At 46.2% G+C, this 25,458-nt stretch overlaps 1 protein-coding gene across 1 annotated transcript in view; it reads right to left on the bottom strand.

Moving 5' to 3' along the window:
• LOC142652474 (uncharacterized) overlaps positions 1–25,458 on the bottom strand; it is a 61,917-nt gene that overhangs the window by 8,624 nt on the left and 27,835 nt on the right. The window contains exon 3 of the mRNA XM_075828111.1: positions 24,554–24,700. Within this exon, the coding sequence (XP_075684226.1) occupies positions 24,554–24,700 (147 nt within the window). The remainder of the gene's footprint in view (positions 1–24,553; positions 24,701–25,458) is intronic.

Below are 25,458 nucleotides of genomic sequence, written 5' to 3'. Positions count from 1 at the left end.
GCAGATACGATTGATTAGTCTACCTTTGCCTGGCAAGGCACGTAAACTATCAGTTTCCTGCCTCACCATTCAGCACTTTAGCAATGATGCAGTCGGCGCGATTACGTCATCGCACCGCTTCCATAATTCCACTGGATGAGTCCTGGTCTTTTACCAGGCCTGCGTCGCTGGAGGACAGAGCAGGAACGGGGACAGGTAAGCATATCATTTATTATTTTTTTCAGTAGACAGTGTTGGGGGCACTATCTAAAGTGGGCACTATCTACAAGGGGCCCTATCTACAAGGGGCACTATAAACAGGGGACTCTCTGGAGGCACTATCTACAGGGGACTCTGTGGGGAGCCCTATCTACAAGGGACTCTCTGGGGGGGCACTATCTACAGGGGGCTCTATTAGAGGCACTATCTATAGGGGGCTATATGAGGTGCACTATCTACAGGAAGCTCTATGAAGGACACGATCTACAGGGGGCTCTATATGGGGCATTATCTACAGGGGGTATTGTAAGTGGCATTATCTACAGGGGTCTCTATATGGGGCATTATCTACAGGGGGTATTGTAAGTGGCACTATGTACAGGGCTTTGTGAGTGGCACTATCTGCAGGGGGCACTGTGTGTGTGGTGCTTTATTTTACAATGTTTGACACAATTTTATTTATGGGCACAGTATAGGGTATTATTATATTCAGCGGCACAGTGTATAGTACTATTATACAGTATTCATGGGCGCAGTGTATGGTGCTATTATATTCAGGAGCATAGAGTGTGGCACCATGAGAATTTTATCTTCGTCTATAGATGCCGAAATGTTGGAAAAGTGAGGAGCCGAAGACATCTGAGCGGCAAACTCTGCAGAAATTGGTTGTGGTTGGGAGTGGACGACATGGAGATCTGGAGCGAATGGAGAAGAAAATAGTAAGAGAACGACTCCAATCTGTGATGTCACCTGTGAGTCACTAAATGTAAATGTTTATTCTTCTTATGACTGATCAGTTCTGTAGTCACTGTATGATCTGCAGCGAAAATATGGGTGGTATCATTCTTTTTTATGAAACAGAAGCTCCCAGCATATCCTTACCATTGTTCAGGCCATACTGTGAGCTGTACTTTTATGTCGTGCAAACTTAGGCTAGATTCACACGAGCGTGGGGAAACTCGGACGTTTAAAATGTGACATTTTTCATGTCCGAGGTGCCCCCGTGCCAGTTCCGTTGGAGGGATCCGTGACGGCCGTTCCACAGACGTATTCAACGCTCGTGTGAATAAGGCCTTATATGGCAGGGGTTAAACTGAATTTGCAAATGATCTCTGTACTGAGCTATACTTATTCTGGTGCTGTATATATGCACTGAGCTTGTATGCAGTATAAAGCCTCATAGCTGCCCCATACTGTCTAATGCCCCCACAGCTGCCCCATACAGTACAATGCCTCTATAGATTCCCCATACAGTATAATGCCACCATAGCTACCACCATACACTATAATGCCCCCTTAGCTGCCATCATACACTATAATGCCCCCACAGCTGCCCCATACAGTATAATGCCCCTGTATCTTCCCCCATACAGTATAATGCCCCCTTAGCAGCCCACATACAGTATCATGCCCCTCTAGCTGCCACCATGCAGTATAATTCCCCTATAGATTCCCTCATACAATATAATGCCCCATAGCTGCCCCAGCTATAATGCCCCATAATGCCCCCTTTGCTGCCCCTAGTGCCAGTGCCCACATATAAAGTGCCAGTGCCCACATAGGGATACAGTGCCCATGTAGATAGTGCCACACACAGTGCCCATGTAGATAACACCACGGTGTCCCCTGTAAATAGTCCCACAGTGCCTATGCAGATAGTGCCATCCCCCCTTGTAGATAGCGATACCTCGCCCCCTGTAGCCAATGGGACTCCCTCTATGGGAGGAATCACCAGCCAGAGCGTCGGCAACGTAGTGGCCGAGGATGCCGCTCCAGGAGGAGCCACTGATGTCACTGTCCATATATGGACAGTGATGTCAGAGATTCCCTCTAGGAATCCCTGATGGCAACACTCTAGGAATCCCTGTCGGCAATGCTCTGGCCAGGGATTCCACTACAGGAGGAGCAACCAACGTCAATGTCCATATATGGTGCTGTATTTATATACTGAGCTTGCTTCTGGTCTATATCTATAAGCTTTGTACTGGTGCTGTATTTATGTACTGAGCTTAGTTCTGGTGTTGTATTTATGTACTGAGCTTTGTTCCGGTGCTGTATTTATGTACTGAGCTTTGTTCTGGTGCTGTATATATGTACTCAGCTTAGTTCTGGTACTGTATATATGTACTGAGCTTTGTTCTGGTGCTGTATATATGTGTACTGAGCTCGGTTCTGGGGCTGTATTTATGTACTGAGCTTGGTTCTGGTGCTGTATATACGTATTGTGCTTTGTTCTTGTGCTGTATGTATGTACTGATCTTGGTTCTGGAGCTGTATTTATGTACCGAGCTTTGTTCTGGTGCTGCATTTATGTACTGATCTTTGTTCTGGTACTGTATATATGTATTGAGCTTGGTTCTGGTGTTGTATTTATGTACTGAGCTATGTTCTGGTGCTGTATATATGTACTGAGCTTTGTTCTGGTACTGTACATATGTATTGAGCTTGGTTCTGGTGTTGTACTTATGTACTCAGCTTTGTTCTGGCACTGTATATATTTACTGAGCTTGGTTCTGGTGCAGTAGATATTACTGAGCTTGGTTCTTGTGTTGTATATATGTACTGATCTTAGTTCCGGCACTGTATATATTTACTGAGCTTTATTCTGGTGCTGTATATATGTACATAATTGTTCTGGTGCTTTATCTATGGACTGAGCTTTGTTCCGGTACTGTATTTATGTGCTGAGCTTGGTTCTGGTACTGTATATATGTACTGAGCTTGGTTCTGGTGTTGTATTTATGTATTTGGCTTTGTTCTGGTGCTGTATATATACTTAGCTTTGTTCTGGTGCTGTATGTATGGACTGAGATTTGTTCTGGTACTGTATTTATGTACTGAGCTTGGTTCTGGTACTGTATTGATGTACTGAGGTTTGTTCTGGTACTGTATATATGTACTGAGCTTTGTTCTTGTACTGTGCATATGTATTGAGCTTTGTACTGGTGTTGTTCTTATGTTCTGAGCTTGGTTCTGGTGCTGTATTTATGTACTGAAATTTGTTCTGGCACTGTATATATTTACTGAGCTTTGTTCTGGTGCAGTATATATATAGTGAGCCTGGTTCTTGTGTTGTATATATGTACTGAGCTTTGTTCTGGCTCTGTATATATTTAATGAGCTTAGTTCTGGTGCTGTATATATGTACTGAGCTTGATTCTGGTGCTGTGTATATGTACTGAGCTTGATTCTTGTACTGTATATACATAATGATCTTGGTTTTGGTGCTGTATATATGTACTGAGCTTTGTCCTAGAGCTGTATTTATGTACTTGGCTTTGTTCTGTCACTGTATATATGTACTCAGCTAGGTTCTGGCACTGTATATATGCACTGAGCTTGGTTCTGGCATTGTATATATGTACTGAGCTTTGTTCTGGCACTGTATATATGTACTGATCTTGGTTCTGGTTCTGTATATATACTGAGCTTTGTTCTGGTACTGTATATATATGTACTGAGATTTGTTCTGGTGCTGTATATATGTACTAAGCTTCGTTCTGGTACTGTATTTATGTACTGAGTTTTGTTCTGGTGCTGTATTTATGTATCAGCCGTGACCACAGCCTCCTGGACGTGTGCCAGTGTCTCCCTCCCCCGGAGACGCCAGCTCGTGCAGCCTTCCCGTCCCGGACTGAGCATTAGGATGCGCTCGCTCTTAAAGGGCCAACTCATGCACTCTCTAAAATTTCCCTAATCTATCACCAGATTACCCTGGACTATAAAAAGGGCTCCACCCTTCCACTCCTTGCCTGGGCGTTGTTCTTGTCTGCCCATGTTCGTATTGCAAATGTTCCCTTAGTTGTATCCTGCTCCCAGTGATCCTGTGCCCTGCTACCTGTATCCTATATCCCGTGCTGTGTTTGTTCCTGAGCCTTTCTAGTGTTGGAGTCACGTTGTGTCATCTGCTACGCCTGCTGTTATACACCATCATCTGCCACTCCTGGTATCATCTGCCACATCTGGCGCCACCTGCCGTGTCAAGTCCCATTTGTGCCAAAGCCTCTGCTACTGTCTAGACTATCTCAGGTATCCTTGTGCTACAAACCTTGTATAGACTTTGTATAGACTGTGACTTGGCCAGCTGCCACTCCGCCATGGCGGAGCGGCCTAGTGAGTCCACATACCCCTAGATCGTGACAGTACGCTCAGGCCATGGAACCCGCTGGCCAACCTAAGGCTGCGGTTCAGGTGATGCAAACGGATATGCGTGACCTACCTGCACCCCAGGATCAACTCCACTGCCCGTTACTCCTCCTGTCTGGTACGGATCCACAGTTTCGCTGCCTCTTGCTCCTCGCTATGATGGTGACCCGAGAGCCTGTAGAGGTTTCATCAACCAATGTATCATTCATTTTAGGCTACGAGCTCATCTCTTCCCCTCTGATGAGGCCAAGGTAGCATTCATAATTTCCCTTCCTCGCTGGCAAGGCCCTGACATGTGTGAATCTTGGAATGAGAGGGACCTGAATTCTCAGAACTAGTTTTATTCTTAGGGACTTTTCGTAATGTGTTCGAGGAGCCGGGTCGAACATCCTCTGCAGCGGCCACTCTCCTAACCCTCAAGCAAGGAGGGTCCATGGTAGGAGAGTATGCCATCTGCTTCCGTACCCTGGCTGCAGAGTTGGCATGGAACAATGAGGCGTTGGTGGCGACCTTTTGGCAGGGACTGTCCTCGCACATCAAGGACGAGCTAGCAGCCCGCGATCTTCCTTCTACCCTGGATGCTCTAATCCTGTTGGCTACCCGGGTCGACTTGAGGATCCAGGAACATGCTCAGGAGGTTCGGCGGGCGATAGGTTTCCACAGATTGGCAACTTCGTTCCAGAGACCACTATTGTCTTCTCCTGTGGCTCTACCTGAAGAACCTATGTAGACAGAATCAAATTGTCCGAGCAGGAGAAACAGCACAGACACTCTTCAGGTCTGTGTCTGTATTGCGGCCTTAAAGGCCATTTTGTTCGCCAATGTCCACAAAAAACGGGAAACTCCAGCGCCTATAGTTGGTTGGAGAGATGACCATAGGTGGGATGACGCCAAACATCAAAGCCACTCCCAAATTATCTATCCCTTCGCCCAATATCTCTGGAGAGACATACCACTCCTCCTCTGCCTATCTGCATTCCGGAGCAGCTGCAAATTTTATCCAGCAGGATGTAGTGGATCGCCTACATCTACCCACAGTTCTTCTGGAGAGACCCCTGGCTGTTGCCTCTGTGAATGGACTACCTTTGCTTGATCCTATTATGTCTGTCACTAAACCACTGTCGCTTCAAATTGGAATTCTTCACTCGGAACAGTACACCTTCCTCACCCTGCCTAAAGCTATCAACTCTGTTCTGCTGGGCCTGGCTTTGTCTACATGCTCCGGTAATTGACTGGAGTTCTGGAGAGGTCCATGAATGGGGGCCAAAATGCCTTGGCCGCTGCCTGCCACAGATTCGTCCTGTTTTGCCTCCACTGCCTCAGTCCCTTCCACGATCTACCGTCACATTATGCTAGTTTTGCAGACATCTTCAGTAAGAAGGAAGCAGAGACTCTTCCCACTGATCGCATTTACAACTATCCTGTTGAATTACTTCCTTACGCCTCACCACCTGGAGGGCGAGTTTATCCTCTCTCCCTGCCAGAGACCCTAGCCATGTCTGCCTATGTTAAGGAGAACCTCGAGAGAGAGGGTTCATCCGGATGTCATCGTCTCCGGCCGGAGCCGTATGCTTCTTCGTAAAGAAGGAGGACGGATCTCTTCATCCATGTATCGACTACCGGCTCTGAAGCAAGTTATGGTAAAGAATAAGTATCCCCTGCCGCTCATCTCTGAACTTTTCGATAGAATTCATGGGGCAAAGGTGTTCACAAAGCTGAATCTACGTGGCGCTTATAACTTGATCCGTATTCGCAATGGTGACAAGTGGAAAACCGCATTTAACACCCGAAATGGCCATTACGAATACCTCGTGATGCCCTTTGGACTGTGTAACGCTCCAGCTGTGTTCCAGAAGTTTGTAAATTACATTTTCCGGGACCTGCTGTATGTCTGTGGGCTGGTCTATCTGGACGACATCCTGATGTACTCACCTGATTTGATGTCACATCGGAAGCATGTTCGTCAAGTTCTGTCACGGTTAAGGGGAAATCGCCTTTATACTACACTTGAGAAATGTGGAAATGTGTGTTTGACAGGAACTCTCTGCCCTTCCTGGGCTACATCATATTTGACCGTGGCCTCAAGAAATACCCAGAGAAGGTGAAATTCCTCTTAGAATGGCCAATGCCACAGGGTCTTCGTTCCATACAACGATTTCTGGGATTTGCAAACTTCTATCAGCAATTCATCCTGTACTTCTCATCTCTGACTGCTCCAATCTCGGCCCTCACCAAGAAGCGGGTGATCGCCAAGGTTTGGTCTCCGGAGACAGAATGAGCATTTACTTATATCAAGAATTCACTTTCACCTCAGCATCTGTTCTCCATCACCCTGCTGCTTCTCGGCAGTTCTTTCTGGAAGTGGACGCATTTTCCATTGGTGCTGGAGCACTACTATGTCAAAAAAAACTCTAAAGGCAAGATGGTGGCCTGTGGATTTTTTTCAAGATTATTCTTTCCAGCAGAACGCAACTATTCCATCGGGGATCGGGAGTTGCTGGCCATCAAGTTGGCATTAGAGGAATGGAGACATTTGCTGGAGGGCGCACCTTATTATCATTTATACGGACCACAAGAACTTCACGTACCTACAGTCAGCACAACGACTAAATCCTCGCCAAGCCAGGTGGTTGTTGTTCTTCGCTCGATTTCAATTCTTGCTCCATTTCCGTCCTGCTGATAAGAATGTGAAGGCCTGTCTCAATCATTTGAGACTAATGACTCATATATTATATTCCTCAATATATTATAGATCCTTCTAGGATCATTGTCGCTAACCCTTTGAAAATTAGAGGCATTCCTCCCGGGAAGACTTTTGATCGTCCTGCAGACAGGAAGAGAACAGGGGCACTCACGTGTTCGAAAGACTCAGTGTAATGATAGGAGTAGGGAAACGGACAAGTGAGGCCTAATCTACCCGCCACTCTGTCCCTGCCTACTTGCAACGACCCGCCCTAGGCGACGGGGTACAACTGGGCGGCGGTCTCTACGCTCAGTAAGTGCACGAGATAAACAGACAAGGGTACACAAAGCTAAGGGAAATGGGGCAGTTGCCCACGGCAACACCGTGAGCAACAAGAGAGGTGAACGAGCCGAGTCAAACCAAGAGTGTCCGAGGTACCAAACGCAGAGCAGAAGAGTAGTCAGTAAGCCAGGGTCAGTATGGAGCAGGATCAAATAGTCAGGAGCTGTAGCTGGGCCAGGAAACCACACGAGAAGAATCACAAGCACTGGAGGAACAGGAAAGGCAGGTATAAATAGACAGAGGGCGGGAGCTAGCTGAGTCTGGCCAGGCTGCGATAGGCTCTCCCACTCCTAAGCCTGCCAGCCTGAGTGGTGGAAGCTGGAGTCAGTCTCAGAGACATAGACTCAGGTGCCGACTGATTACCTATGGGCGTTAACCCCGCTGTGCCTGGCAGATCCTTTACACTCAGAACTTCATTGCTAATCATTACTGGTGCCCAAGATGCCTAGAGATGTTGCGGACTGTGTCTCTTCATGTACGAACTGTGCCTCGAACAAGTCTACCCGCTCTAAACCTGCTGTTCTGCACCTACCTCTGCCTGTTCCTGATGCTCCTTGGCAGCATATCTCTATGGACTTTATTACAGACCTTCCCCTCTCTGCTGGGTGTTCTGCGGTCTGGGTAGTAGTGGATCATTTCTCTCAAATGGCACATTTTATTCTGCTGACTGGTCTTCCGTTTGCTCCTCGCTTGGCCAATCTGTTTATTCTACACATCTTCTGTCTACATGGACTTCCCCTGCATATTGTCTCGGATCGGGGTGTACAGTTTACGTCGAAGTTCTGGAGAGCCCTGTGCAACCTGCTAGATGTTAAACTGGACTTCTCTTCCGCCTATCATCGGCAGTCCAATGGTCAAGTAGAGAGGACTAATCAAATTTTGGAGAACTATCTTCGTCATTTTGTTTCCGCCCAACATGATAATTGGGTACAAATTCTGCCTTGGGCGGAGTTCTCCTACAATAATCATACAAGTGAGTCTACTGCCTCTTCTCCTTTCTACATTGTGTACAGCCAACATCTATGAGTTCCAATTCCTGTGTTAGCCATGACCCAAGTACCGGCAGCTAACTCTTTTTTGGGGAATTTTATTCACATCTGGCAGCAAACCAAGGCTGGACCGCATGAAAAAGCATGCCGATAAAAAAAGAAGAAGACTCCTCCTCAATTCTCTCCTGGAAACAAAGACTGGTTATCCTCGAAAAAACAAACTCAAGATGCCTTCTCACAAATTCACTCCCAGGTTCCTTTCAAAGTTCTGCAACAAGTAAACCCTGTATCCTAGAAACTTCTGTTGCCTCCTACTCTCAAGATTCCCAACTTATTCCACGTATCGCTCCTTAAGATCTTAGTTCTGCAGTTGCTTCCAGCGGTTCTTCTGATGTGTTGAAAGTGAAGGAGATTCTGGACTACAAGAGAGTAGGAGGAAGGACTTTCTATTTGGTGGACTGGAAAGGGTTTGGTCCTGAGGAGAGGTCATGGGAGCCAGAAGAGAACCTCAATGCACCTACCCTCATTAATAAATTACTCTTACGCTCTGGATCCAAGAAGAGGGGGCTGAACGGGAGGTACTGTAGCGACTGCGGCCGTGGACCGTTGTCGCTCCCCAGCAGCGGGGCCGCGACCGCAGCCTCATGGCCATGTGCCAGCATCTCCCTCCCCTGGAGATGCCAGCTCGCGCAGCCTTCAAGTCCCGGACTGAGCATTAGGGTGCGCACGTGCGCTCGTCCCCGGTCTTAAAGGGTCAGTACGCGTACTCACTAAAGTTTCCCTAACCTATCACCAGATTACCCTGGACTATAAAAAGGGCTCTGCCCTTCCACTCCTTACCTGAGTGTTGTTGTTGTCTACCCATGTTCGTATTGCAAATGGTCCCTTAGTTGTATCCCACTCCCAGTGTTCCCCTGCCCTGCTACCTGTATCCTGTATCCCATGCTGTGTTTGTTCCTGAGCCTTTCTAGTGTTGGAGTCGCATTGTGTCATCTGCTACGCCTGCTGTTATACACCACGTCTGGTGTCATCCGCTACGCCTGCTGTTATACACCACGTCTGGTGTCATCCGCTACGCCTGCTGTTATACACCACGTCTGGTGTCATCTGCCACTCCAGGCATCATCGCCAGGTCTGACGCTACCTGCCACGTCAAGTTCCAGCTGTGCAAAAGCCTCTGTATTGTCTGGACTATCTCAGGCATCCTTGTGCTATGAACCTTGTATAGACTTTGTAGAGACTATAACTTGGCCAGCTGCCACTCCGCTACGGCAGAGCAGCCTAGTGGGTCCACGTACCCCTAGATCATGACACTGAGCTTGGTTTTGGTGCTGTACATATGTACTGAGCTTTGTTCTGGTGCTGTATATATGTACTGAGCTTGGTTCTGGTGCTGTATGTATAGACTAAGCATGTTTCTGGTGCTGTATATCTTGTATGTGCATCATCCCCCGCACCTGGACGTATTAGCACGTCGAGGTGCGCAAAGGGGTTAAAAATTCTGGACAGGGAATTTTTTTTATTTATAGTCCACTTTAATATAGGGTGTATTTGGAATATTGTAATTGTTTTATTTGATTATAAGAATAATTTTCCATGGTGCAAAACTCATAGAGAGACTGCAGAGAGACCTCCGAAAGGAGAGTCTATAGAGAGACTGCAGGGAGACCCCTGAGAGGAGAGTCTATAGAGAGACTGCAGAGAGACCCCGGAGAGAAGATTCTATAGAGAGACTGCAGAGAGACCCCTGAGCAGAGAGTCTATAGAGAGACTACAGAGAGACTTCTGAAAGGAGAGTCTATAGAGAGACTACAGGGAGACCCCTGGGAGGAGATTCTATAGAGAGACTGCAGAGAGACCCTTGAAAGGAGAGTCTATAGAGAGACTACAGAGAGACTTCTGAAAGGAGAGTCTATAGAGAGACTGCAGGGAGACCCCTGAGAGGAGAGTCTATAGAGATACTGCAGAGAGACCCCTGAGCAGAGAATCTATAGAGAGACTACAGAGAGACTTCTGAGAGGAGAGTCTATAGAGAGACTGCAGAGAGACCCCTGAGAGGAGAGTCTATAGAAAGACTGCAGAGAGACCCCTGAGAGAAGAGTCTATAGAGAGACTGCAGAGAGACCCCTGAGAGGAGAGTCTATAGAGAAACTGCAGAGACCTCTGAGAGGAGAGTCTATAGAGAGACTGCAGAGAGACCCATGAGAGAAGTGTCTATAGAGAGACTACAGAGAAACTTCTGAAAGGAGAGTCTATAGAGAGACTGCAGAGAGACCCCTGAGAGGAGAGTCTATAGAGAGACTGCAGAGAGACCTCCGAAAGGAGAGTCTATAGAGAGACTGCAGAGAGACCCCTGAGACAAGAGTCTATAGAGAGACTGCTGAGAGACCCCTGAGAGGAGAGTCTATAGAGAGACTGCAGAGAGACCCCTGAGAGGAGAGTCTATAGAGAGACTGCAGAGAGACCCCGGAGAGAAGATTCTATAGAGAGACTGCAGAGAGACCCCTGAGAGGAGATTCTATAGAGAGACTGCAGAGAGACCCCTGAGCAGAGAGTCTATAGAGAGACTACAGAGAGACTTCTGAAAGGAGAGTCTATAGAGAGACTGCAGGGAGACCCCTGAGCGGAGAGTCTATAGAGAGACTACAGAGAGCCTTCTGAAAGGAGAGTCTATAGAGAGACTACAGGGAGACCCCTGGGAGGAGATTCTATAGAGAGACTGCAGAGAGACCCTTGAAAGGAGAGTCTATAGAGAGACTACAGAGAGACTTCTGAAAGGAGAGTCTATAGAGAGACTGCAGGGAGACCCCTGAGAGGAGAGTCTATAGAGAGACTGCAGAGAGACCCATGAGAGAAGTGTCTATAGAGAGACTACAGAGAAACTTCTGAAAGGAGAGTCTATAGAGAGACTGCAGAGAGACCCCTGAGAGGAGAGTCTATAGAGAGACTGCAGAGAGACCTCCGAAAGGAGAGTCTATAGAGAGACTGCAGAGAGACCCCTGAGACAAGAGTCTATAGAGAGACTGCAGAGAGACCCCTGAGAGGAGAGTCTATAGAGAGACTGCAGAGAGACCCCTGAGAGGAGAGTCTATAGAGAGACTGCAGAGAGACCCCGGAGAGAAGATTCTATAGAGAGACTGCAGAGAGACCCCTGAGAGGAGATTCTATAGAGAGACTGCAGAGAGACCCCTGAGCAGAGAGTCTATAGAGAGACTACAGAGAGACTTCTGAAAGGAGAGTCTATAGAGAGACTGCAGGGAGACCCCTGAGCGGAGAGTCTATAGAGAGACTACAGAGAGCCTTCTGAAAGGAGAGTCTATAGAGAGACTACAGGGAGACCCCTGGGAGGAGATTCTATAGAGAGACTGCAGAGAGACCCTTGAAAGGAGAGTCTATAGAGAGACTACAGAGAGACTTCTGAAAGGAGAGTCTATAGAGAGACTGCAGGGAGACCCCTGAGAGGAGAGTCTATAGAGAGACTGCAGAGAGACCCATGAGAGAAGTGTCTATAGAGAGACTACAGAGAAACTTCTGAAAGGAGAGTCTATAGAGAGACTGCAGAGAGACCCCTGAGAGGAGAGTCTATAGAGAGACTGCAGAGAGACCTCCGAAAGGAGAGTCTATAGAGAGACTGCAGAGAGACCCCTGAGACAAGAGTCTATAGAGAGACTGCAGAGAGACCCCTGAGAGGAGAGTCTATAGAGAGACTGCAGAGAGACCCCTGAGAGGAGAGTCTATAGAGACTGCAGAGAGACCCCTGAGAGGAGAGTCTATAGAGAGACTGCAGAGAGACCCCTGAGAGAAGTCTATTGAGATATTGATATTGTGCCACCGTATTACCCGCAGTTACTCATTCCATTGCTGGAGTAATGTGGAGTAATATTTGCCACCTGCCTGGTTCCTGTGCTCAATAGAGGCGACTGCTGGGAATATTTGGTCATGTTTGCACTGGGGTGTTGGTGAGATTTCTATGTGCGGTCATGAATAAGGAGGAGATATGGCGGTAAGTGATGGGCATTTGATGAGGTGAAGGATTGTCACGGTGTTGGCTCAGCCTGAGGGTTTGTAGAAGGTGGTTGAACTCAGGTGCAGCCCCGTACATTATAAACATGAGCTTGATAATAATATCGTCTATTGACTCTTGATAAGACGCCAGAGATAGAGCTTCATCTGCTGAGTCAATATCATATACGTGGATTGATTGGAGGCCCTTGTACACAGCAGTGCCCTTTAAAAGCCCATATAAAGCCCTGTCCTCACATGACCTACAGCCTGACTGCCTCTCCACCCTGTAATAATGGTAACCCTATAGACCACCCCCTGCCGTCATAGACCCACTCGCTAAGTGCTGCTGGGACCCTAAATAGTCAATTTCCGAGAATTTGCATTTTTTTCCTCCTTTTTTTTACAATTTTTTTTTATTCAAAATGAAACAACATAATATTCAGTGAGTATTTCAGTTTTCTCACTTCTGATTCTGAATGATGATTTTTCACGTGGCTTTAAGAAAAAGCCCAAAAAAATGAAGGTTAGGCCAATGTAGGAAAATGCAGTGATGATGATATCATGCCAGGAAATTAAAGGGTTATTCCCACCTCCACGGGATATGTAATAAATGTCTGATAGACCCTTTATATTTACCTGGGAACTTCCCAATATTTAAATTAAAAAATGAGTTCAGACGATGCTGATTCCACACTGCAAACCCGCAGCAATTTATAGTTTAATACATGTGGATAAGGTTTTTAAAAAATGTGTGCAAATATTTTTTTTTCAAATTGGCAACGTGCATATTATGTTGCAGAAATGCATATTTATATATTATAGGGCGAAATCCATGGTGAATCCACAGCACAAACCATGTCAAAATCTGCATGTTACACAAAAATTCCCCTAAGGGAATTCGTTGCAGAAAATCTGCAGCAAATACAGTAGCAGCAAAGTGGATGAGATGAAACAAATCTCATCCACACGCTGTGTAAATACTGTGCGGAAAAAATGTTCAGAAATTAACCTGCGGTGCAAAATTTTATTCTGCAGCATGTCAATTGTATTTGAATAAACGCTGCGTATTTGTTGCGGATTTCCCCAATTGAATTCAATGGGGAGGTAAAACTTGCGACAAATAGCAGTTGTTGGGTTTTTTGCGATGGGTTCTTAGTGATTCCGCAATGCAGAAAAAATAATAATCTTATAGTTACCCAGGAGTTTGGGTTTTTTCCTCCAGGCCGGCCTCCTGAGATGACGCTTCATCCGCTGCATCAGCCACTGCAGCCAATCACAAGCTGCAGTGGTGGTCATGTAACGTCCGTGGTCGCTGACCACGAACTCCTTCCATCCAGTCGACGCCCTTCTCTCCAGAGATGTCTGCACATATGGTCGTCCTGTTCCACAGTGACCACCAGGGTGTGCTCGCGAGCTCTGTCCAGACTTAAGAAGCCAAAGTGCACGCAGGTGGGAGATTGAGCTGATTGCTCCCAGAGCACCCAGGGCTATAAGAGGGGCCCAGCCCCTTCCTCCCATACCTGAGCGTTGTTGTCATAACCAAAGTTTGTCTATACAAATGGTCTCCTAGTGTCTTCCAGTTTCCAGTGTTTCCCGTACCTGTATCCCATGCTATCCCGGTCAAGTGCCGTGCTGAGCTGTAGTCGTGCTGTGCTGCATACCACGCCGTCCTGCTAGACCACGCCTGATGTCTGCCTGCTGCCTAGTCCCAGCCGAGCCTGCCTTGCTACTGTCCGAGCTGCCACAGGTACCCTATACGAACTATAGACTATTACCTGCGCCCTGTTGGCCAGCTGCCATACCGCCAAGGCGGTACGGCCCAGGGGGTCCACGAGCCCAACGTGACAGTACGCTCAGGCCATGGACACTGCTGGTCTATCCAAGAGCAAGATGACGTCACAAGAGATGTGGGCGGATATGCTGGACCTCCGGTCTTGACAGGACCAACTCCTCCAGGCCTTGATAATTCTCGCACGTCGGCAGGAGGCACAAGCTGCCGTTCCTCCTACTACTCCTCCTGGCAGTGTTGATCCCCGTTTTTCTTTGCTACTTCCTAACCGCTATGATGGAGACGCAGGTACCTGTTGTGGATTTTCGAACCAGTGCCAGATCCACTTCAGCCTGTATGCTAGGGCATTTTCGTCTGATGGCGCAAGGGTCGCTTTCCTCACTGGCAAGGCTCTTGCATGGGCGAATCCTATCTGGGAGAGACAAGGACCAGAGACCCGTGGCTTCCAGGGCTTCCTCCGGACTTTTCGCATGGTGTTTGAGGAGCCTGGACCAGTCTCATCAGCAGCGGCTTTCTTGCTAAACTTACGCCTAGAAGACACCTCCACTTCCGCACCCTGGCGGGAGAACTGTTGTGAAACAATGAGGCCCTGGTGGCTACATTCTGGCAGGGACTGTCTCCTAAGATTAAGGACGAACTTGCCACTCGAGATCTACCGTCTACCCAGGATGACCTCATCCTTCTGTCCGCAGGGATTGATATAAGGATCCAAGAACGGCTCCAAGAAGCTCGTCGAGAGGGAGGCCTTCCTAGTCCGGTCCCACCCTTGCAGCAACCTCTGCTGTCCTCAGGTCCTAAGGAGTCTGTGAGGATGAACCAGTGTAAGCTATCTACCCAGGAGAAACAATGCAGACGCACTTCGGGACTCTATCTATATTGCGGCCTCGGAGGCCATCTTGTGCATCAGTGTCCCCAAAAGTCCCAAACCCTAGGCTTGCTAGGAGAGACAACCTTGGCTAAATTGTCCATACCCGTGACCATAGTGTCCGGCGAGAAAACGCATCGGGTCTCAGCGTATCTGGACTCTGGAACCGCTGCTAATTTCATTTGTAGAGACCTGGTGGATCTTCTTCAATTACCCACTACCCCTCTGGAGAGGCTGTTGACGGTTGCATCAGTAAATGGACTACCTCTGCCAAACCCAGTTATAGCTGTGACCAAGCCGCTGAGGCTCCAAGTGGGAGCTCTCCACTCAGAGCTGTTATTGTTTTTTGTCTTGTCCAAGGCCATTAACCCCGTGCTGCTGGGCCTGCCTTGGCTCCGATTACATGCCCCAGTCCTGGACTGGAACTCTGGAGCGGTTCTCCAGTGGGGCCCCGAATGGCACAACCGTTGCCTGGGACAGATTCTTTCGGCTTAACCTCCTCTGCCTCAGTCATTGGCAGGATTGCCTGGTAATTATGCGGCATTTTCGGACGTCTTCAGCAAGAGGGAGGCCGAGACGCTGCCCCCACACCGAGCGTATGACTGTCCTATCTAGCTTATTCCTGGTGCATCCCTTCCCTGTGGTAGGGTATACCATCTCTCCTTACCAGAGACTCTGTCCATGTCCGCCTATGTTAAAGAGAACTTGGAGCGGGTCTTCATACGGAAATTTTCCCCCACGGATTCTTCTTCGTCAAGAAAAAGGATGGTTCTCTGCGTCGCTGTATCGACTACCGGTTCTCAACCAGATCACGGTGAAAAATAAGTATCCATTGCCATTGATCTCAGAACTTTTTGATCGTATATGTGGTGCCAAGATTTTTTCCAAACTAGACCTGCGTGGGGCTTACAGCCTAATCCGGATTCGCTGGGGTGACAAATGGAAGACTGCATTTAACAGACTCATTATGGTGCTAGATGTTGTCACCCAGGACAAAATGGCCTTGTGTTTACACCCTATTCCCTATGAGATACTGTAGATAGATAGATAGATAGATAGATAGATAGATAGATAGATAGATAGATAGATAGATAGATAGATAGATAGATAGATAGATAGATAGATAGATAGATAGATAGATAGATATAGTCCAATGGTCAGGTCGAGAGGATGAATCAGACCTTGGAGAACTACCTATGGCCACTTCATCTCAAAGGAGAATTATGACTACAGTTGCTCCCGTGGGCTGAATTTTTATACAATAATCACACCAGCGAGTCCACAAGGAATACACCGTTCTTTATTGTCTATGGCCAACACCTACAAATTTCTCTCTCAGTGCCTGATACGTTTGAGGTACCAGCAGCTGACAATGCTTGTAGGGACTTTCTGCAGATCTGGCAGCAGTCTCGATCCTCCATCCTGCTGGCAGTCGACCGCATGGAACGGAAGGCGGACACAAGGAGAAGAGACCCTCCTCAGTTTCTCCCTGGCACGAAGGTCTGGCTTTCCTCCAGGAATATTCGACTGAGGGTGCCATCATACAAATTTGCTCACAGGTTCCTCGGACCCTTCGAGATCCTACAGCAGATCAACCCTGTCGCCTACAAGCTTCGGCTGCCTCCTACCCTCAATATCCCCAACTCCTTCCATGTCTCCGTCCTGAAGCTGGTGGTTCTGAACCACTTTACCAAGACTCCTAGCCCTGCGGTTGCCTCCAGCAGTCTTTCAGACACCTTCGAGGTTAAGAAGATCCTGGACATTAAAAAAGTAAGTGGAAGAACCTTTTATTTAGTAGATTGGAAGGGGTTTGGTCCAGAAGAGCGGTCCTGGGAGCCAGAAAAGAATCTCAATGCTCCTACCCTCATTAAGAGGTTTCTCTCTCGTTCTGGTCCCAAGAGGAGGGGGCGTAAGAGGGGGGATACTGTAATGTCCGTGGTCGCTGACCACGAACTCCTTCCATCCAGATGACGCCCTTCTCTCCAGAGATGTCTGCACATACGTCCGTCCTGTTCCACAGTGACCACCAGGGTGCGCTTGCGAACTCAGTCCAGACTTAAGATGCCAAAGCGCACGCAGGTAGGAGATGAGATTGAGTTGATTGCTCCCAGAGCACCCTGGGCTATTTCACCTACGTTTTGCATCCGTGTATCTCCAAATTTTCAGCCATTTCCTGGCTATCAGATGATTTTAAAGCCGTTTGTCAGCCGTTTTTTTTAACAGACGTGAACAACGGATGACAAACGCCTATTAAAAACAAATTTTATTTATCACAGTCTTTTTGTCCCAACCCACCTGAAAACAACACAGTGCCCATGTAGATAGTGCCCTACTGCCCGCCCCTTTAGATAGTGCCACACATTGCCCCCTGTAGATAGTGCCACACAGTATCCATGTAGATAGTGCTACACATTGCCCCCTGTACATAGTGCCACACAGTATCCATGTAGATAGTGCCACACATTGCCCCCTGCACTTAATGCCACACAGTATCCATGTAGATAGTGCCACACATTGCTCCCTGTAGATAGTGCCACAGTGCTGGTTTGTTTTTAATGACCTTTTTTTTTTTACTGTTGTGTGAATATAGTTTAAGTGTCCCAACCACACAAGTCACAGTGTTAATGTAGATAGTGCCACACCCTGCCCCCTGTAGATAGTGCCACAGTTCTAATGTAGATGGTGCCACACACTGCCCCCTGTAGATTGTGCTACAGTTCTAATGTAGATAGTGCCACACACAGTGCTAATGTAGATAGTGCCACACACTACCCCTGTAGATAGTGCCACCATTGTAATATAGATAGTGCCACACACGGTGCCCATGTAGATAGCACCATAGTGCCCATGTAGATACTGCCACAGTGCTAATATAGATAGTGCCACACACTGCCCCCTGTGAATAGTGTCATACTGCTAATGTAGATAGTGCTACTCACAGTGCCAATGTAGATAGTGCCACACACTGCCCATGTAGAGAGTACCACTGTTCTAATGTAGATAGTGCCACGCACAATGCCCATGTAGATAACACCATAGTGCCCATGTAGATACTGCCACAGTGCTAATGTAGATAGTGCCACACAATGCCCCCCGTGAATAGCGTCATAAGGCTAATGTAGATAGTGCCACTCACAGTGCCAATGTAGATAGTGCAACAATGTCAATGGTTGATAGTGCCCACATGGATAGTTCCACAGCGCCCATGTAGATAGTGTCCCACACTGCCTACTTGTAGGTAGTGCCACAGTGCTAACATAGATAGTGCCAATGTACTTAGCGACACATTGCCCCATGTAGATAGTGCTACACCCACCTGTCCCAGTTCCCATGCCATCCTCTTCTCCAGTCTCTTCTGACCAGGCACGATGCAGATGGCACAAAGACGTCATCGCACTGTCTGCATCACAAAAAAAGCGCTGAATGGCGGGGAAGGGAACCAATGGTTCTTTAGCCTCCCCAGTGCTGTCAATGCCCCGTCCGAAGCATGCAATTGGGCAAGAGGCATACTGGGCCCCTGGTTTTTAATGACCATCACATGGATGACTTTCTGAAAAACGACTGTTAAAAACTGATCCATTGATTTGTATGGGGTCCGTCAGGCCGTGAAAACAGTTGAAAATAGAACATGATCTATATTTTTACAGTCAGTATTCACGATCCATTAAAAAAAACTGTTGTGTGAATACACCGACAGAACGCGGCGTCACTCAGGAAACAGCCGTGGTTCACTGTTGTGTGAATAGAGCCTTATGAGGGCATCTATGGCACTTTTGGCGGCATCAGTGGTTGGGGCACTTATTAGGGCACTATTATAGGGTTAGCTATGTCTGTCACTCTATTATCTTATATCTAATGTAGTAACTTTGGGGCCACTCAAGTCGCAAATAAAAACTTTGCTGTGCCTCACAAAGCACATGACGTATCTCTGCTGTGAATGTCTGAATGATGGTGGGCAGAGGCGTAGCTAGGTTCTCCAGCACCCGGGGCAAAGATTCAGCTTGGCGCCCCCCCCCCCCCCAACCTCTTTCCCGACATCTCCTTCCCCCTCGCCGTGTTTATTTTCTCTACCAATCGACGTGTCATTTATTTTTATGTAACGCGAGCATAAAAATATTTGTACATTTCACAAGCAATATGGTTCTATACACAACACCAGAACCAAGCTGAGTACATATATACAGCACCAGAAGCAAGCTCACTACATATATACAACACCAGCACAAATACTGCTCTATTTAGTGCAACCCCTACAGTATAGGTGTGTACGGCGTAAAACTACAGCTCCCAGCATGGCCCGAACAATGGTAAGGATATGCTGGGAGATGCTGTTTCACAAAAAATAAATCCTATCATAATCATATCACCCATCATCTCGCTGCAGATCATACAGTGACTACAGTGCTGATTAGAGGCAGAATGAACATTTACATTAAGTGACTCACCGGTGATGTCTCAGATTCTAGTTCTTTTCTTCTCCCTCCAGTCCAGACATCTATGATGACTTCTCCCGGTCACAGCCCATTTCTGCAGTTTGCTGCTCAGATGTCTTCAGCTTCTCACCTTTCCAACATTTCTGCACCTATAAATAAATATAAAGTTATCATTATACCACACACTACGCCCCTAAATATAATAGCGCCATACACTGCACCTCTAATTATAATAGCACCATACACCGTGTCCCACACACACACTGTGCCCCCTGTAGATAGTGCCTGCCATAGAGCCCCTGTAGATAGTGCCCCCATATACACCACCCCTGTATATAGTGTCCCACAAATAACTCCCCCTTTAGTTCTCTACAGATAGCCCACCCCTGTATATAGCCCCCTGTAGATATAGCCCACCACTGTATATAGAGCTCTACAGATAGCCCAACCATGTATGTAGCCCCCCTGTAGATATAGCCCACCCCTGTATATAGTGCTCCACATATAGTCCACCCCTGTATATAGCCCCCCCTTGTACATATAGTCCACCCCTGTATATAGTGCTCCACTAGATAGTCCACCCCTGTATATAGTGCTCCACAGATAGCCCACCCCTGTATATACTATATACAAGGGTGGGCTATCTGTGGAGCACTATATACAGGGGTGGACTATATGTACAAGGGGGCTATATACAGTGGTGGGCTTTCTGTGGAGCACTATAGGGGGAGCTATTTGTGGGATACTATATCCAGGGGTGGGCTATATCTACAGGGGGACTATATACAGGGGTGGGCTATATCTACAGGGGGGCTATATCTACAGGGGGACTATATCTACAGGGGGACCATATCTACAGGGGGACCATATCTACAGGGCTGGGCTATACACAGGGCTGCTATATCTACAGGGGTGGGCTATACACAGGGGGGCTATATCTACAGGGGTGGGCTATACACAGGGGGGCTATATCTACAGAGGGGGGCTATATACAGGGGGAATATAACTACAGGGGGGCTATATCTACAGGGCTGGGCTATATACAGGGCGACTATATCTACAGGGGGGGCTATAAACTGGGGTGGGCTATCTATGGAGCACCATATACAGGGGTGGGCTATATCTACAGAGGGCTATATACTATATAGCCCCCCTGTAGCTATAGCCCACCCCTGTATATGGTGCTCTATAGACAGCCCACTCCAGTATATAGCCCCCCCTCTGTAGATATAGCCCCCCCCCCCCCCGCAGATACAGCCACACTTCTATTACATTTAAAAAAATATATATATATTCAAACTCACCTTATTCCCGCTCCCACGCCGTCCGGCAGCCATGGAGACCTGCTCTCTTCTGCGCAGGTCTCCAGGGGGTTGAACACAGCGTCTATGAAAGGCGCTGATTGGCTGGGCAGGATGACTTTTCCTGCCAGTCAGTCAGCGCCTTTCATCGACGGAAGCGTCACTGGTACAAAAGGTACCAGTCGCTTCATTCGTGGAGAGGCGCTGAATGGCCGGGCACGGAACGTGCCCGGTCATTCATTGCTTCTAATTGTACCTGTGTCCTTGCGACACAAGTACAATTATAGTGCAGGAGGAGGTGGCGCTGGCGCCCCCTCTGAACTGCGCCCGGGGCACGTGCCCCGCCTGCTCCCCCTAGCTACGCCCCTGATGGTGGGTATATTATTTGATGAGAGTATATGAAACTCAATGATATGTTTCAGTTTAGAAAACTAGATAAATACTGCCACCTAATGGAAAAGTGGGAAATTACAGCGTTCCAAAAACATCCTTATTTTCTAAGGTGCTATTCTGTTCTCCTGCATTCAAAAGCAAAATAATAATAATAATTTTATATATATATATATGGATAAGTGCTATAAATACAGTGAGGAGAACCCTTGGTAAAATAGATTCAGTGTTATGCCTAGTGCCAGGTCCAAGGGGGCAGTTCATGCCACAGGGTTTCTCTCTTTGGTGTTCTTATTCCTGTGTCATGCTCCGCCTCCTCAGGCTCTGCACTAAGTATAACACATTGTATCAGTTTTGCCCGGAGTGTTCCTTTAAAAATCTAAATTGTATTAAAATGGTCTTAAAATCGACTATATATTTAAGTATAATATTATTTTCCTTTTTGTCTGATATAGAAATGTCTGTGTGTAAAAATTCCAGCTTTCTCACAGGCGCTACCGACTAGAGATAAGTGGCTCGAATTTAGGACGTGATATCTCAATATTAACTCTGATGGATTTACATTTATCAAATCTGACGTGAAGCCCTAATGGCAGTCCGGCTGGATTTTTTGCCAGAACCAATGACAGCCGAATAAAAATAATTTTCTAGACTGGATACAATTGTAGCAAACCCTCAGCTTTAAGAAGTATTAGGTCAGGGTTGTTTTTTTTTTTGTTTTTTTTTAGAAGAAAAGTAACTTTCCCTTTAAAGGATCTAATATTCCTATTTTTTTAAGCACAACATCTCATTATATCTTTATTATGTACTATTAAAGGGGTTTTCCACACTTATGTAAATAAATTGTATTCATTGTATAATGGACAGTTTTGCAACTTTCTAATGTCCTTTGTGATTCAGGATCTCTGCTTGCTGTGAGTGAGTGGATGCATTCCTTTTACATGCTGAGGCTGAAAATCGGTCCTGATTGTGTCCAGCTTGCAAGAAGAGAGTGCTTTGATACATTATGACGATATATTTACCTGTGTGAGCACAATTTCATTATTTTTTTTTATCCTCGCAATTTAAACAGTGTTAACAAGGCCCAAAGTTAAAATGAGTATGGGTACAGCACAGGGGATGAACCGGTCGGATTTCCAACTGTATGATACTTTGTTTCCCCCCTGGCAAGTAGCGCCAACAATGTGTGACAACTACTTCTCTCATCATGCAGCTGAACTGAATGGCTGTTAAAGGGGTTGTCCCATCAGAGGGGGGTCCGCTGTTCAGGGCTCCCCTCTATTAGCCAGAGCAGATAGCCACTGCGAAACATGTCTCCAGTTTTGAGGAACCCAATGGAATAATTTATTAAATGGTCATCCATTCATTTTAATGAGCACAATGCAATACCACATTTCTCCAGCAGTGGCCGCTGTAGGAAAAATTCACAGCCTCTCATAACAACTGATCGCCCATTGATTTCCAATGTCAGACTCATGGCTAACCACCCTCTGGTCCTCACTTAGACATGGGGTTGCCCAGTTGCTCAGGGTAGATTGCTGTCGGCCCTAAAACTCAATCTATAGAGATCGTATGTGTATATCCGGCAATAGAAATCTAAAATAACCAACAAAACACAAAAAACAAAAAAATTCCAGGATCTTTAATGCATCAGAAATATTAGTCGATTTATTAGATCATTGAATGTTTTTGATAAGGAATCTTTTAAGGTGCTCATTATTGTAGCAGGTTGATTGTAAGCAGATCTTCAGGGCAGTGACATCATATCTGGTTCTCTGTGGCTCGTTCGGCCATTGTGTCCCATAAGTGGGATTATTTTCCATGTTGTATGTCCAGGGTCCTCTATAAGATCAGTATGGTGGGGTGACCTATGAATAGGGTGTCTTCATGCAATGTAGAGTGGCGATTCAGCTCGGGTAGACCAAAAAGTGCAAGCAAATGAAGGGAAGACTTACGGAAGGCGACGATCAAATCTAGACGGTGCATTCTGGAAAGAAGGTGAAAACAATTTATACTCTTGGTTGGCTTTGTGTATGCAGTTTTTTTTCTCTTGGCCACACCCCTTTCCCACTAAGCAACACCCACTTGTCATTGTAAAACGTGTCTAAAACAGTTAATAAATGTGGCGCATGGCATGTACACCAGAATTCTGCCGCATTTTCAATAGTAAATCTGCCCCAATATTTTTGCATTTTTGGTGGGGTTTTTTGTTTGACTATCCATATAAAAAAAATTTAAATATTGAAGTGCTCACACTGGCCACTAGAGCAGTTACTATAGGCTGATACTTCCTGTTTTCTGTAGCTAATTTGTCAGCTTTACTGCATAGACTGGGACAGAATAATCAGGGTCATAACAATATTATTAGAGGGTGGGGGATTAATGACAGGTCTGTTGTACTGCTGGAGGCCTAGATGAGGCAGATAGTAACACTATGCACTATATACACAGATAAGGCCGTCACTCCCTGGTCACTGGGGGGAGGGCATACTCTTTTCCTGGAGACTACATTTGTTTATAGTCACATTTCTGCAGCACAGTCTATACAGAAAATACACAAAGGAAGCGTATGTCTCCAATATGGCCGCCCTTAGGGAAGTTTTAAAATATAATTAGCTACAATTTACAAAAAAAAAAGAACAAACACATTACTTCACTTCTACAGACATCTAATAAATAAAACTAAAATTACATGAGAGCAAAATATAGCAAAATAATCGCCAGTAATTATGTCCTTAAAGGGGTTATCCGCTTTCGAGAATATATATTTGGCAGAAAGGACCACCGAAAACGAGCTGACATTGGGGAATCCTCCGGCAAGTATTCAATGCAGCGCCACCACAGGAGAAATTAAGTATTACACAGTTCTCATTAAAATCAATGGACTGTCTATGTAATGCACAGACGTGCCGGGTCCTCCAGAGAGAAAGATACTCCTTCTAATCGCTCTCCTCTCTCGCTAAGTGGAGGATACAAATGAGGGACCCCCGACTATTATCTCAGATTTCCCTAATTAGATATTTGATAATGGGTTTCTTAAACCAGACAACCCCTTTAAGCTTCACTTTTCTTGTAGTGATCGTGAGTTACATGATGTTTTCTTCTCCATTCCTGTTTGAAGCCAAATTCAGAATTCTGCTGGTTTCATGTTACTAAAGAGCAGTGCATTGTGGGAGATTAGATGGCCATTACACAGTTAAAGCTAAACCGTGAGGTCACATGTCTGACAGAGGGGTGGAGCTAAGCTGCTGTCTGTTTCCAACAACAACCAGAAGAATTATAAACGTAGCTCTGGATATAAAAAAAAATAATCTGTGCAAAAATGTATAAAGTTTTTGTAGACTGACTGAACTTGTTATGTAGATTTAATCTGTGGTATGTTATTGAAAGTGGAATAACCCTTTAAGATTACCGTCTACAGGATTAGGTTTGAAGCACCAGAAAACTCCAGAGACTGATGAGTCAAAGCAGCAGCCGCGGTCAACGCAGGACTCCTGAGTGATGCCCGGATACCCGCAGTCTTCCCTGGATTTTGGCTCCATTTCACACTGTTCGGCATCTGTAATAATGATAGAAAATACGGATTTATCGTCAGATTTATGGGATGGGCGATTGTCACTTTTCCCATAAGGCAACATTGGAGTCGCGGTGTGATCGCAGCGATCCTGAGATTTACCATGATTACCGGGTGATGTACAACCACAACTGCCCTCATGTATGAATGCAGGACCCAGTTAGTGTTGTTTGCACCTCCCGGCCGTCTCATCCTGACCCCTCAGGGTTCAGTCTATTTTGGCCCTTCAGGACGCAGAGATTTTTTTCGTTTTTGTTCAGCGCCGTGTTACGAGTCATAACTTTTTTATTTGAGAGCTTCTTTTTTTTTTACAGGACGAGTTATAGTTTTCAATGCAACCATTTTGGGATAGATATAAAGAGTTTAGTAACTTTTATTTCATTTTTTTCTGGGTGAGAAGTAAATTGTAAATCTGCGCATTCACAGTGCAGTGTAAATTATATATTATCTTTATTTTACAGGTTGTTACAATTGCAATGATACCTTATGATATATTTTTATTTAAAAGTTTGGTTATATTAGTTTTAATTTTTATGAAACTGTATATCACTTTTTTTTGTCCACTAGGGGGCTTTAAGCTGCGATCAATTGGCATAACAATAAAGATTACTGGCTTATCCTAAGGACAAATAGACACATGTGCAAACTCTAATGGTAGAGACAGCAAAGGAAATAGGGCTGGGTGCACGGAACAAGTAAGTGTAAGGCGGGAATTATGGGCATTACTGTGAGGATTGTCCTAA

This window comes from Rhinoderma darwinii, chromosome 5 (genome assembly GCF_050947455.1).
Source record: "Rhinoderma darwinii isolate aRhiDar2 chromosome 5, aRhiDar2.hap1, whole genome shotgun sequence".
In the NCBI taxonomy this organism is placed as follows: Eukaryota; Metazoa; Chordata; class Amphibia; order Anura; family Rhinodermatidae; genus Rhinoderma; species Rhinoderma darwinii.
The sequence above is the reverse complement of the archived record's forward strand: the minus strand, read 5'-3'. Positions and strand labels throughout refer to the sequence as shown.